This window comes from Eubalaena glacialis, chromosome 19, assembly GCF_028564815.1.
Source record: "Eubalaena glacialis isolate mEubGla1 chromosome 19, mEubGla1.1.hap2.+ XY, whole genome shotgun sequence".
NCBI lineage: Eukaryota > Metazoa > Chordata > Mammalia > Artiodactyla > Balaenidae > Eubalaena > Eubalaena glacialis.
In genome coordinates, this window is record NC_083734.1 from 42,473,914 (window position 1) to 42,487,313 (window position 13,400).

At 49.0% G+C, this 13,400-nt stretch overlaps 1 protein-coding gene across 1 annotated transcript; it reads right to left on the reverse strand.

Annotated features, from left to right (window-relative positions):
• Positions 1–448: 448 nt before the first annotated feature.
• On the reverse strand, positions 449–9,549 carry LOC133080016 (primary amine oxidase, lung isozyme-like). Its single transcript, XM_061175847.1, is given in 5 exon segments — positions 449–724; positions 968–1,097; positions 1,812–2,097; positions 7,954–8,499; positions 8,502–9,549. Coding segments are annotated over 5 exon segments (2,286 nt in total).
• Positions 9,550–13,400: the final 3,851 nt, after the last annotated feature.

Genomic DNA, 13,400 nt, shown 5'->3' on the forward strand with positions numbered 1-13,400 from the left:
GATTTTGGAGTTTCTTTCTGGGGTGATGAAATTGTTCTGGAATTAGATAGTAGTCATGGTTGCACAATTTTATGAATATTAAAACCCATTAAACTGTACATGTTAAAAGGGTGAATTTTATGGTATATGAATTACATCTCATTTAAAAAATAAGATTAAAAAACTGTTAAAAAAAACAGGAGTCTTCTGGGAAAAGTATGGCCAACACTTTAGACTCCCGGCTGGCCATTCCTCTCTTCTCTGCGACAGGAACCCAGGAGGTTTGGGGTCAACAAAGCTGAGAACCCCCTGTGTCAGGCATCACAGACTCAGGATGCTCCCAGCAGGGAGGGGGAGGGAAGGGAGGATGATGCGAGAGAGAGGACTGCCCCATCCAGTGCCCATCCCCTCCCCTCCCAACACTCCCTGGCACTGGGGTCCCAGCCACATTCCCCATCCCAGGAACCACCTAGTTGTGGGAGAAGCCCGCGTGGGAGAAGGCAGGGAGGTGGGCGGCACAGGCCGCAGCCTGGGGGAGGCAAGCCAGGGGGTTGACCTCACAGGCCCCAGCATCCTGGTCCTCCCGGAAGTAGATGGAGTCAGCAGAATCGATGGAGGGGTCCTGGTCAAAGAAGTTGTAGGGTCGGAGGAAGAAACCCACGCCGTTCCCCACAGTCACTGTGTTGGGAATGTCCTCTGCATGGGGGATGTGCAGGAAACCGGCTGTCACCCAGGCCACCAAGTCCTAATGGGGGCGAAGAAAGAGGATCATGAGGTCTGGTTTTGCTAAGGACACGTCTGCCTCCCCCAGTGGCCTTGTATGGGAGGACTGAGTTCAGCAGCCCAGGAAAAATGTGAAATCATAGCGCTTTCTTCCTTAGTGGGTTCTAAAGACCCCTAGAGGAATCTGGCTTGGGAGAGAGTGAGGAGGCTCATCCTTGCTCCCCCTGCCTCCCCCCTCATGCCCACCCCCTCCCTCTCAACTCACCTGCCCAGCAATGGTCTCATTGCTGATGAAGTCAGTGAAGTCCAGGGTGGGGGTCCAGGGGTCATTCAAGTTATAGATGCTGATGCTTCTGGGCTCCTCCTCCTTCTGCTGGGTCACAGCCAGCTGGCACCTGCAGGGGATTTGGATTAGACCCACAAGGTCATCGACCCATCCTGCTGCCTGAAGCTGCACTGAAGAGAGGACACAAAGGGGAAAGGAGTATAAAGGTCTTACGTTGTCCAGCCTCTGTATCGTTCTCTGTCCACTTCCCTCTCTCTCTCTCTCTCACAAAGTTCCCGCATTTGCTCAATATCCTGTATCTCAAACATCTACCGGCCCATTGTTCAGACTTCAGGTGGGACTGTCGCTCACGCATCCATGCAGATGGGAGTCTGGGCCTGGATGCATATGCACAGACATGGCCTGATTCCCATCTTAAGTGGATTTCAGTATCTCATGTGCCTGCATTTTAGGGAATATTCCCTCAGATCTGTGCTCCTCTCTTTGTTTTCCCCTCCAACCTTGATTGTGAACATTTTAAACATACAGAAAAGTTAAAAGAATAGTCTAGTGAACACCCACATACCCACATCCTAGATTCTACCTGGAGCATTTTGTCATATTTGATTCAGCATGTATCTTTCCATTCATTCATCCACGCAGGAGGCTTCATTTTGAGCAGCCTAAGATTGTGGCTGCAGGAATGTGTGTGTGTGAATGTGTGATTGTGAGTGTGTATATGTACACACACCCATGGGAGGTGGGGGAACCTGGGTTCCCAGCAACATGGAGCCTTTGGTACAGTCCGCCTCCCCCAGTGCCTCTCTGACACCCCATCACCCACCTCGCCCAGCTGACGTCTCTCTCCATGGAGCTGTTCTGGGGCAGGGGCTCCCCAGCAAAGCTGACTGTCTGGATGCGGTAGCCCCTCGGGTGCCCCCACTTGTTGCTGTGATTGCTGGCCAGGTACAGATAGCGAGGGGAGGGACCTCCCAGGGGGAAGGCGGCCTGCTCCTCCGTCTCCAGCAGCTTCCGGGTCACCTGCAGCCTCTGTATCTGGTGCTTGGGGCTCCAGGGTACCGCCGTAGGGACAAAAGCCATGTCCTCAGCCCAGACCCAGTTCTCCAGTCCTGCCAGGGTGAAGCGGAGATGGTGGGGGGAAGGGGGAAAGGGAGGGCTGGTCATGCAGCTGCTCCGCCCCCTCTGGACTCTGTCCCCACCTGGCTTCAGAGTGGGGGCCAAAGAGAAAGCCAGACTGAGTGTGCCCCCTCTTCCCTCCCCTCTCCCCAAGATGTCCCTGATCCAGAGATTTGGAGAAGGTCTTTCTTCTTGATATCATCTCTGGTAATAATCCCAGATGCCTTGTGACTGGGCTTCCACTGACCTTCCCCCTCTGAGGAGCTGAAGGGAGGGTGGTTTACCTGAGGTTGGAGCAGTCTAGCAGGCAACGTGCAGGGCCAGGTTCTTTCTGACCTGAGGCAAGGGTCTGCACCTCATATCTGAAGCCCTCTGGCATCACTAGAACTGCCTTCTCATGAAAATAATCACAGCAGTAGCTCATATTTGTTGAACTTGGAGGAGCTCTGCACAGGCAGTGTGTTGAGGGCTTTACATGGATTGATGCTTTACTTGCACAACAACCTGATGAAGGAGGAACTATAATTGTCCCCATTTTACAGATGGGACAACTGAGGCTTAGAGAATTTAAATAATGTGCCCCGGTTTGTCACCAAGGGCACGTGGTTAGTTTCATGGCAGTGCCGGGGACCCAGGTCTCAGTCTGGCTCTACACTGCCTACACATCAGTACCCAGAGGAAACCAACACAAAGGGGCTCCATCACACATGGACAGCAGACATGCAGGTCAGAGGGAAGGAGAGTCAGACCCCAGGCCCAACACTGCTGGAGCTTAGCGGTGTTTTCTTTTGCTTGGGGATTGGCAAGGAATAAGGGGCAAGGCCAAAGACATAGTCTGTTGCCTGAATATTTGGAGTTTTGAATGATTTTATTGGAGTCCAACTAGGTTCCATATTAAGACTCAACTTAAGTGATCTGAGGCCAAAGAGCAGTAAACCAAAACATGCCGGAAGCTCCCTCCATACCTTCCAAAGATCAAAGAGAGCAGAGACTGATTAAGCAAACCCTCAGTTTCCCTTTGTGAATTACTGCTCCTAGGCCACACTCCACAGTTTCTACTTGTAGATGACAATTAAAGGCCAAGAGTTCCCTTTCTGGTACATCCACACAAGCAGGCTCATGTGGATAATAATAACAATAATAGCTAATACTTCTCTGTGTGTGTGAGGCACCGTTCCAAGTGCTTTAAGAGTTGCCATAGCTTAGATGTAGAGATAAAGAGAGATGTGTGCGTCAGTTAGAATACATACATATATTTTCTAGCTAAGTCCGATGAGAGAGCCTAAAAGCAATGACATCCCAGTAATAAGGAGCACACCTGGTACCCAGATCTTGGTTTCTAAATACTATTCTCCAATAAAAGGAACCAGAGATTCTTGGAGAAGTGGTTGATTTCAGGGCTGGAGCAGGGAAAATACAAGATGGAACTGGAACATCTTGCGGTGCCAGAAAGTAAAGAAGTGCTCAAAAAAGGATGGAGCCATGTCAGCAAGACACAGGAACCAACCTGAAGGCTCTCCCAATGGCCAAAGCTGAAACAATTTAAGGAACGAAATAAATGATAGTGTGGGGTTATAACCCTTAGAATAAAATATCCATGAGTCCATACAGTTATGAATAAATAATTACATACATAAATAAAGTAAAAAGGAGGGATAACACTTTCTTTTTTTTTTTTTAAACATCTTTATTGAAGTATAATTGCTTTACAATGGTGTGTTACTTTCTACTTTATAACAAAGTGAATCAGTTATACATATACATATGTTCCCATATCTCTTCCTTCTTGCATCTCCCTCCCTCCCACCCTCCCTATCCCACCCCTCTAGGTGGTCACAAAGCACCGAGCTGATCTCCCTGTGCTATGCGGCTGCTTCCCACTAGCTATCTATTTTACATTTGGTAGTGTATATATGTCCATGACACTCTCTCACCCTGTCACATCTCACCCCTCCCCCTCCCCATATCCTCAAGTCCATTCTCTAGTAGGTCTGGGGATAACACTTTCTTAACGGAGAATTCCAATTAATAAATGTATAAAGAATAAGAGAAAGAATGTAAATGACACAGCAATAATAATTGTTGCAGGAAAAATCCACCAATAGATGCTAAAATTCGTGGGCAAGAGTTTGAGAAGAAAGAGTTTGAGAAGAAAAGAAATAGTATATTTGCATAGCATCAAAAATTTCCCCCCAATATTTCTTTTTTTTTTTTTTTTTTTAAACATCTTTATTGAAGTATAATTGCTTTACAATGGTGTGCTAGCTTCTGCTTTACAACAAAGTGAATCAGTTACACATATACATATGTTGCCATATCTCTTCCCTCTTGCATTTCCCTCCCTCCCACCCTCCCTATCCCACCCCTCTAGGTGGTCACAAAGCACCGAGCTGATCTCCCTGTGCTATGCGGCTGCTTCCCACTAGTTATCTATTTTACATTTGGTAGTGTATATATGTCCATGACACTCTCTCACCCTGTCACATCTCACCCCTCCCCCTCCCCATATCCTCAAGTCCATTCTCTAGTAGGTCTGTGTCTTTATTCCCATCTTGCCACTAGGTTCTTCATGACCTCTTTTTTTTTTTTTTTTTTTTTTCCCTTAGATTCCATATATATGTGTTAGCATACTGTATTTGTTTTTCTCTTTCTGACTTACTTCACTCTGTATGACAGACTCTAACTCCATCCACCTCATTACAAACACCTCCATTTCATTTCTTTTTATGGCTGAGTAATATTCCATTGTATATATGTGCCACATCTTCTTTATCCATTCATCCGATGATGGACACCTAGGTTGCTTCCATGTCCTGGCTATTGTAAACAGAGCTGCAATGAATATTTTGGTACATGACTCTTTCTGAATTATGGTTTTCTCAGGGTATATGCCCAGTAGTGGGATTGCTGGGTCGTATGGTAGTTCTATTTTTAGTTTTTTAAGGAACCTCCATACTGTTCTCCATAGTGGCTGTATCAATTTACATTCCCACCAACAGTGCAAGAGTGTTCCCTTTTCTCCACACCCTCTCCAGCATTTATTGTTTCTAGATTTTTTGATGATGGCCATTCTGACCGGTGTGAGATGATACCTCATTGTAGTTTTGATTTGCATTTCTCTAATGATTAATGATGTTGAGCATTCTTTCATGTGTCTGTTGGCAATCTGTATCTCTTCTTTGGAGAAATGTCTATTTAGGTCTTCTGCCCATTTTTGGATTGGGTTGTTTGTTTTTTTGTTATTGAGCTGCATGAGCTGCTTGTAAATCTTGGAGATTAATCCTTTGTCCGTTGTTTCATTTGCAAATATTTTCTCCCATTCTGAGGGTTGTCTTTTGGTCTTGTTTATGGTTTCCTTTGCTGTGCAAAAGCTTTTAAGTTTCATTAGGTCCCATTTGTTTATTTGTGTTTTTATTTCCATTTCTCTAGGACCTGGGTCAAAAAGGATCTTGCTGTGACTTATGTCATACAGTGTTCTGCCTATGTTTTCCTCTAAGAGTTTGATAGTGTCCCAATATTTCTTAATTGAAAACGGAAAAACAGTAACTTTTGCAATGGAGGAAGCTGGAAAACACCACCTTAACCAAGTGCTTGAGGCCAATATCACTGGTAATAAGACATATGGACATCCAATACCCCTTGATACGATGCTCTGAGAAGGGTATAAAGTTATTTCTGTGGTTTTCTTACCAAAAAAACCTCCACAAAAACAAAAACACAAGCTCAACCCAATCATGAGAAAATATCAGAGAAACCCAAATTGAAAGACATTCTACAACATGATTGACTAGTATCTTCTAAAGTGTCAGTTCCTGAAAGACAAGGAAAACCTAAAGAATTGCCAGATTGGAGGAGACCATAAGGAGATAGGACATCTAAGTGCAATGTGGGTTGCTGGTTTAGATCCCGGAACAGAGAAAGGAAATCAGTAAAGACCTGATGAAATTCTCTTAAAGTCTGTAGTTTATAGTATTGTAACAATGTTAATTTCCTGGTTGTGATTGTCCTGTGGTTATGCAAGATGTTAACATTAGGGGGAGCTGGTGACGGGTATATGAGAACTCTATATAATGTCTGCAACTTTTCTGTAAGTCTAAAGTTATTTCAAAAGAAAAAAATGTTTTTAAATAGTCATCATTAATTCTCACAACAGTCCTATGAGGAATGCACTGTTACACCATTTTTACACTTGAGTAAACTGAGATACAGAGGTTAAGCATAAAAATGTTTCAGGTGTGGAGAAAAGGGGACCCTTTTACATTGTTGGTGGGAATGTAAACTGGTGCAGCCACTGTGGAAAACAGTATGGAGGTTCCTTAAAAAACTAAAAATAAAGTTGCCATATGATCCAGAAATTCCACTCCTGGGCGTATAGCCGGACAAAACCATAATTCAAAAAGATACATGCATCCCTGTGTTCAGAGCAGTACTATTTACAATAGCCAAAACCTGGAAGCAACCTAAGTGTCCATCAACAGATGATTAGATTAAGAAGATGCGATATACACATACATACATATATATATATATGTACATATACATACACACACAATGGAATACTACTCAGCCATAAAAAAGAATGAAATAATGCCATTTACAGCAACATGGATGGACCTAGTGATTATCATACTAAGCGAAGTGAGCCAGAAAGAGAAAGGTAAACACCATATGATATCACTTATATGTGGAATCTAAAGTGCGACACAAATGAACATATCTATGAAACAGGAACAGACTTACAGATATAGAGGACAGACTTGTGGTTGCCGGGCGGAGGGATGGATTGGGAGTTTGAGGTTAGCAGATGCAAACTATTATATATAGAATGGATAAACAACAAGGTCCTACTGGATAGCACAGGGAACTATATTCAATATCCTGTGATAAATCTTAATGGAGGACTTCCCTGGTGGCGTAGTGGTTAAGAATCTGCCTGCCAATGCAGGGGACACGGGTTCGAGCCCTGGTCCGGGAAGATCCTACATGCCGCGGAGCAACAAAGCCCGTGCGCCACAACTACTGAGCCTGTGCTCTAGAGCCCACGTGCTACAACTACTGAAGCCCGTGTACCTAGAGCCCGTGCTCAGCAACAAGAGAAGCCACTGCAATGAGAAGCCTGCGCAGCGCAACGAAGAGTAGCCCCGGCTCGCAGCAACTAGAGAAAGCCCGCACACAGCAACGAAGACCCAAAGCAGCCAAAAATAATTAATTAATTAATTAATTTCAAAAAATCATAATGGAAAAGAATATGAAAAAGAATATATATATGTATAACTGAATCACTTTGCTGTACAGCAGAAATTAACACAACATTGTTAAGTCAAGTAAACTTCAATCAAAAAAAAATGTTTCTCTCACATTTTCCAGGAGCCCTCCACGTTCTCTCCACTCCTCCATCACAACCTAAGCCTACTGAGAGCAGGGATGTTGTTTCTTTTGTTACATTGTTTTAGTGCAGTGCTTGGCACAAATACGCATTTGGTAAATATTTGTTGTTTGAGTGAGTGTAATATGTTGTTATGTGAGAAATTAGAAGTGACAAAATATATGTACATTATGATTGAAATTTGGTGGTAAAATTCTAAATATGTATATCAGTATATCATATATACATAGTATACACTGTAATATATTCTAGATTGCAGATGCACGATTTTAAAAAAGGAAAGACTTTTTTTAAACATGAGAGAATAACCATCTAAGGGTGAAAATCTCTGAGGAATTTGATGACTTTCACATTTACTTCTTATACTTTTACATTTTTAATGTTTCAATGACAATTTTTAAATCTAGGCATGGAGACTTCAGCCCCCTCTACTGGAATCCTGGCCTCCGCCAGGATGTCTTACCTCCCACGTCCAGATCCACCTTGAAGTGGGCACTGTGGGTGTGGACGGTGCCCAGCGTGTGCTTCCCAACCTGCTTTCCGTATCTTCGGGCAGCACCAAAGAGGAACGCTGAGCTGATGTAGCCTGTGGCGTGGAATTTGACTTCGATGGCCCCATTGGGGTGGAAGACCATATCCCACACGTAGTCGTAGCTGAGCAAGGTCGACACAGATCTGAAGACCAGCACTGTCTCCACAAGGCCCCCAAAACAGTTGGAATGAAAATCTGAGTGGTGTCGCCTCAGGGGCAGGCCCTGGTTCTGCTCAAACACACAAAAGGCATCATGTAGTGTCTTGGGGGCTTGGGACTCCAAAAGGACGTGCCAGTCCACGTAGGTGGCCAGATAGGGGCAGTCCACCCCACGGGTCAGGGGCGTGGAGTACTTGCCCATGCCAAAGCTGCCATCCATATAGTGGGTCAGCATTGCTGCTGGGGAATTTCCACCATAGACAGCCACGGCCTCCTGGACACTGACTTCATAGGCGACTCTCTCCCCTTGGAAGCGATGTCAAAGATCCTTGGGCCACTGAAAGCTCCGAGGCCAAAGGAGAAAGTCCACAATGAGGAGGCCACTCGACTCCCCTGGACACTGAAGCGGGGGCCCTGGGGATAGAACTGCAGAGGGGGAGCCGGACCCGGAGGCGCCTGGGACTTCAGGGACCAGGACCCGCCTGTGCCGTTGTCTGGGATCACCACCACATTCACCAGGCTGGCCTCAAACTGCTCCTCCAGATGGGCCAGACTCTCATAGTAGCGGCCTTGAAAGAACACCTTCTGGATGGTCCAGCGAGCAGGGTCCAGAGCCTTGTGGTCTACCAGAAGCTCCAAGCCTATGGGGTGCAGGAAGAACCCAGCCCCTGAGATGTTGTAGTAGAGGCCAAACCAGGTGGCCCTGTCCCCTGACTGCAAGCCACGGGGGACTGTGGTCATGGTCACCAGGTTCCCTCCTTGGTGCTTGTAGAAGCAGCAGTGGTGGAGGAGACCAGCAGCCTGGGGCAGCTCTCTGTTGAAGATCATCTGGTCTATGTCCAGGTACTCTCGCATGAGCACGGGGCGTCGGTGATAGGGCAGGGAGCCCCCATGACGCTCCACAGTCACATCCCGCAGGTAGGAGGGGTGCGGCAGCGGCCCCACCAGCAGCTCAGTCACATTGGGCTGGGCTTGTCCGCCAAAGAAGACGATGGCCAGTGCCTCCCGGGCAGGCGGGGGGCTCCCCCTGTCCAGGTGGGCCAGGGCTGCAGCCTTGGGGGGCAGCTCCAGCTCTACCGAGAAGATGCAGTTGTCTGAGGGTCTGGCCTGAGCTGCATCCACCAGGCCTGGCCCCAGCTCCTGGGTCAGAAAGCCCATCACAGCCATCAGCTCTTCTCGGCTCAGGTCTGCAAACAGCTGGCTTTGGCCAGGCTGTGTCCAGGGCTGGGCACTGGGAGATCCGGAGGGGCAGAAGGGAGGCAGGCCAGGATGACACTCCTTCCCAACTCCTTCCTCACTCCCAGCACCACCTTCACCCATGCCCATCACCAGAACACTCCACAGGAACAAAAGAATAAAGACAGCCATAGCTAAAGCTCCTGGCTGCCTCCAGGCTCTTGAATCGGAATGCAAGATAGAAAGACAGACAGATAGACAGGACCTGGGTGCAGCATGCCCCTTTCAGTCTCTGGAGGTTCCTGGCTCTGGGTGGGGCTTCTGGGCAATGGCACGATGGGTACATTCAAGACAAGCAGCCAAGGGCAGAAGGTTGGCAGGGGGTGGAGGTTGGGGGAATCAGGGGTCAGGCCAGGCTCGGGAGGTGGGGCTGATGTAGGAACGTGGACTTTAAGTGGCCCATGTAAGCCTCTGTCCTCCTTTTCCAAAACAAACACACAGGTTCAAGGTTGGGGAACGAAGTGGGGGAGGGATCAGTTTGGGAGATACAGCTGGAGAGAGGCAAGCGGAAGAAGTGACAGGGGCAGAAAGGGACTGTCCTTGGGCTCTTCCTCCACTCTCCAGGTGCAGCCTTTCTCCTGGCTACAAAGCCGCAAGCAAAACTCACCTGTGCACACCCCTCCAGCCGGATTCCCTCCTTCCGTCCTCTAGCTGACGAAGCCCTCATCACAGTCTACGGCTCCCCCATCAACCAGAATCCTACTGGCACCCACAGGAGACTGGAGAGTCATGCTGAGAACATAAAGCACCTGGGAGGAGCTGGGGGGCTGAAGGGCTGAGCCAGGTCAACATCTTGGAGGCCCTGAGCACCCTAAATCACTGGAGGGGAGCATGGGGGGGGCGGTGGAGCCAGTCCAAAGTTGGAGGGGGTGGGGAGTTTCAGTGTAACAGAGATCCCTCCCCACTTGAGCAGGACTGATGGTGCACGGCAGAGGTCAGGGTGCCTGGAAACTGGCTGTGAACATAACCTAGCTGCCCACAACCCTCATTTCCGGGAAACCCGCCTCCAAAATATTGCAGAGGCAGAGAGCAAATTTGCCTCCATTCTTGGGCAGGTGATGTGTGGGAGACTGCCATCCTCTGTGCAGCCAGGTCCTGAGGGGAACTAGGAGAGACTGAGGGATCCGGAGAGAGGACATGCATCCCTCGTGAGCCTGGAGGAGAATCCTTTGCAACCTGGACATGTCCAAGAGCACTTCCCCAGGAAGCCATGTTAGACCGACCTTGTAGACAGAGTGCATGCGCCTGCAGGAGACTGGACAGGGCATTCCAGCCGAAGGGAACAGAAGGTGCAAAGGTACAGAAAGTTGAAACAGCCTGGGCCTGGGCAGGGAACGGCCAAGACCAGCTTATGGGGTGTGAGGTGGGGACAGGAGGGGGGCAGGCAGAAGAGGTCAGGTCAGGAAGCCTTGTGAGGTGTGTGTCTAAGCAAAGTAGTAATTGCGGGAAGACAGTGAGAAATCTCAGAACATGTGAAACCAGGGAAATCAACACCAGAAAGGTCAGATTCTCCAAATATCATCTGGTTATGCAACCAGCTCTATTTTGATATGGGAATTCCACATAAGGGGTCATTTTATTACTGACCCATGTCCTTGGACTCTTTAATCAATAGAATTGATAAGAAGCCAGAGGAGGAATTCAGGCAAGGCTTTACTGGGACTCATGCTGCAGCAGGAAGGAGTAAGAACAAAACACACGTTCCCAGGACTTCCCTGGTGGCGCAGTGGTTGAGAATCCGCCTGCCAATGCAGGGGACACGGGTTCGAGCCCTGGTCTGGGAAGATCCCACATGCCACAGAGCAACTAAGCCCGTGCGCCACAACTACTGAGCCCACATGCCTAGAGCCCGAGCTCCGCAACAAGAGAAGCCACCGCAATGAGAAGCCCGTGCACCGCAAAGAAGAGTAGCCCCTGCTTGCCACAACTAGAGAAAACCCGCGTGCAGCAACGAAGACCCAATGCAGCCAAAAATAAATAAATAAATAAATAAATTAAAAATAAACAAGTTCCCTTGCTTGCTCTCTGTGGAGGTTGGGCTGGTTCCTTACGTGGGGTGAGGGGGTGAGGGGGAGAGGGAGGGGGAGGTTGGGGGCAGATCGGTGGGTCGGGCCCGAGGGGTGGCTGAGGTGTTTTGCCCACCCCCGTGGTGGTGCTGTGTGCAGGGGTCATGCTCAGTACCATGCTTTTGCTCCCGGCACCTCAGAAGTGGCAGTTGGTTTGTGGCTTTTTTGTATCTTACGGTTCATAATTGCCCCAATTGCCCATGCATGCAGGTATTTTTAGTCCCTTGTAGTTTCTTCGTGTTCTGTGGCTCCAGGAAGCATTTGTCCAGGTGCAAGTGCAAGCACTCCGGTAAAGGGTCCCAGGTCCCAGCCTGTCTCAATTTGAAATGGGCCGTGTGGACTTTATAATAAGGGGGAGCAGAATCTAAGGTCAAACCCAGCCCTGGCCACAAGGCAGGCATTTCCAGCCTGGGAACTTCATTCTGGGCCCTTTCATAAGTGCTGGTCTTACCTCCCAGCTAAGAACACACCTTTAAGAGGACGGCTAATGTTTTATGTCCCGACCCGTGCTACCAAGCACAGGTCAAGAATGTCCACTCTGGTGGGGCATCCCCAGGCTCTCCTATGGGAGGTGGGTAATGATCAGGGAGTGGGAGGGAGAGCCTTTGCCTTGCCTGGTGGGGGAACTGGTACAGAAGAAGGTGTCCCCTCTGCCCACCTTCCCTAAGTGTCTCACTGTCACATCGCTTCCTCTGATATCTTTTCATCCTAGGCTTCACAATCATCATGTCAAACACCCTAAAAACGTGTTGAAAAGGTGTCCCCTTTGGAGAATTACTCAGGAGACAGGACCACACGTCCTGCTCCCCCTACTAGGTCTTATTTTCATTTGGACCAACCTGGTCCCAGCCTCTGTGAATGTGCTGAAGATGCGTTTATCCCTGGGAGCCAGAGCGCACCCCCCAGCCCACAGGCTGAGGACTGGGCCCCGGGATGTGGTGCCTGAGTCGGGCTGCTGCCCCAGAGTCCCTGTGCAGCCAGCGGGACCATCCCGGACACCCAGGTCACTGCACTCTGACCTGCATTCTGGGGACATGGCTCTGGCTCCAGTGTGCAGCAGGGCTCGGGTGTGGGACAGACGGGGGGAGGACACTGGACAGGAAACAAAGGGCCAGGATGAGGCCAGTGACCTCAAGGACAGAGAGGAAGGGAGGGGTCTGAGCGATGTGGCGGGTGGGGTTGACAGGACTCGATGTCTGATTGGGTGGATGAGTGAGAAAGGGCACAGCCTCTTAGGTGACACAAGGACACAAAGGTTGCACTGGGTGACTTGGGATGGTGGGAGACTTTCCTCAGAAGAAGGACATACAGGGGACTTCCCTGGCGGTCCAGTGGTTATGATTCCGCGCTTCTGCTGCAGGGGAACTAAATCCCGCAGGCCAAAAAAAAAAAAAAAATAGCAATGTTCTTCCGTTCAGGAGGTCAGGGGCTGCACAGAAGCAAGGACCAGAGTCAGTGACCAGGCATCCTTTCTTACTTTCCCTGTGATCTCAGCAGAAGTTGGGAGGTGGGAGGGGGGCATCCAGGGTGGGGTTCTGATCGGGGCACTCTGCAAACGGGGCCTCCTTGGGCCACATTCTCACAGGAGTCCTCCCCCAGCCTCACCCTGAATTCAGGCCACCATCATTTCTTCCCCCTGACCCACCTCCCTGCGCCTAAGCCTTCTGTCAACTCTATTCTTTGTATCTGGACCAGAGGCAATGGCCTCAAAGGCAACACTGACCCTGTCACTCCCTTGCTTAGAATCCTTCCATGGCTCCCCATTTTCCTTACGGTAACTGTGGCTTGCAAGGACCTGCCTCCTCTGCCCCCTGCTTGGCCCTCCAGGCTCTGCTCACAGCCCACACACATGTCAATGAACTTGGGTACTTGGATGGGGCCACTTTGTCACCTCCTGGCCTCTGAACATGCTGTTCC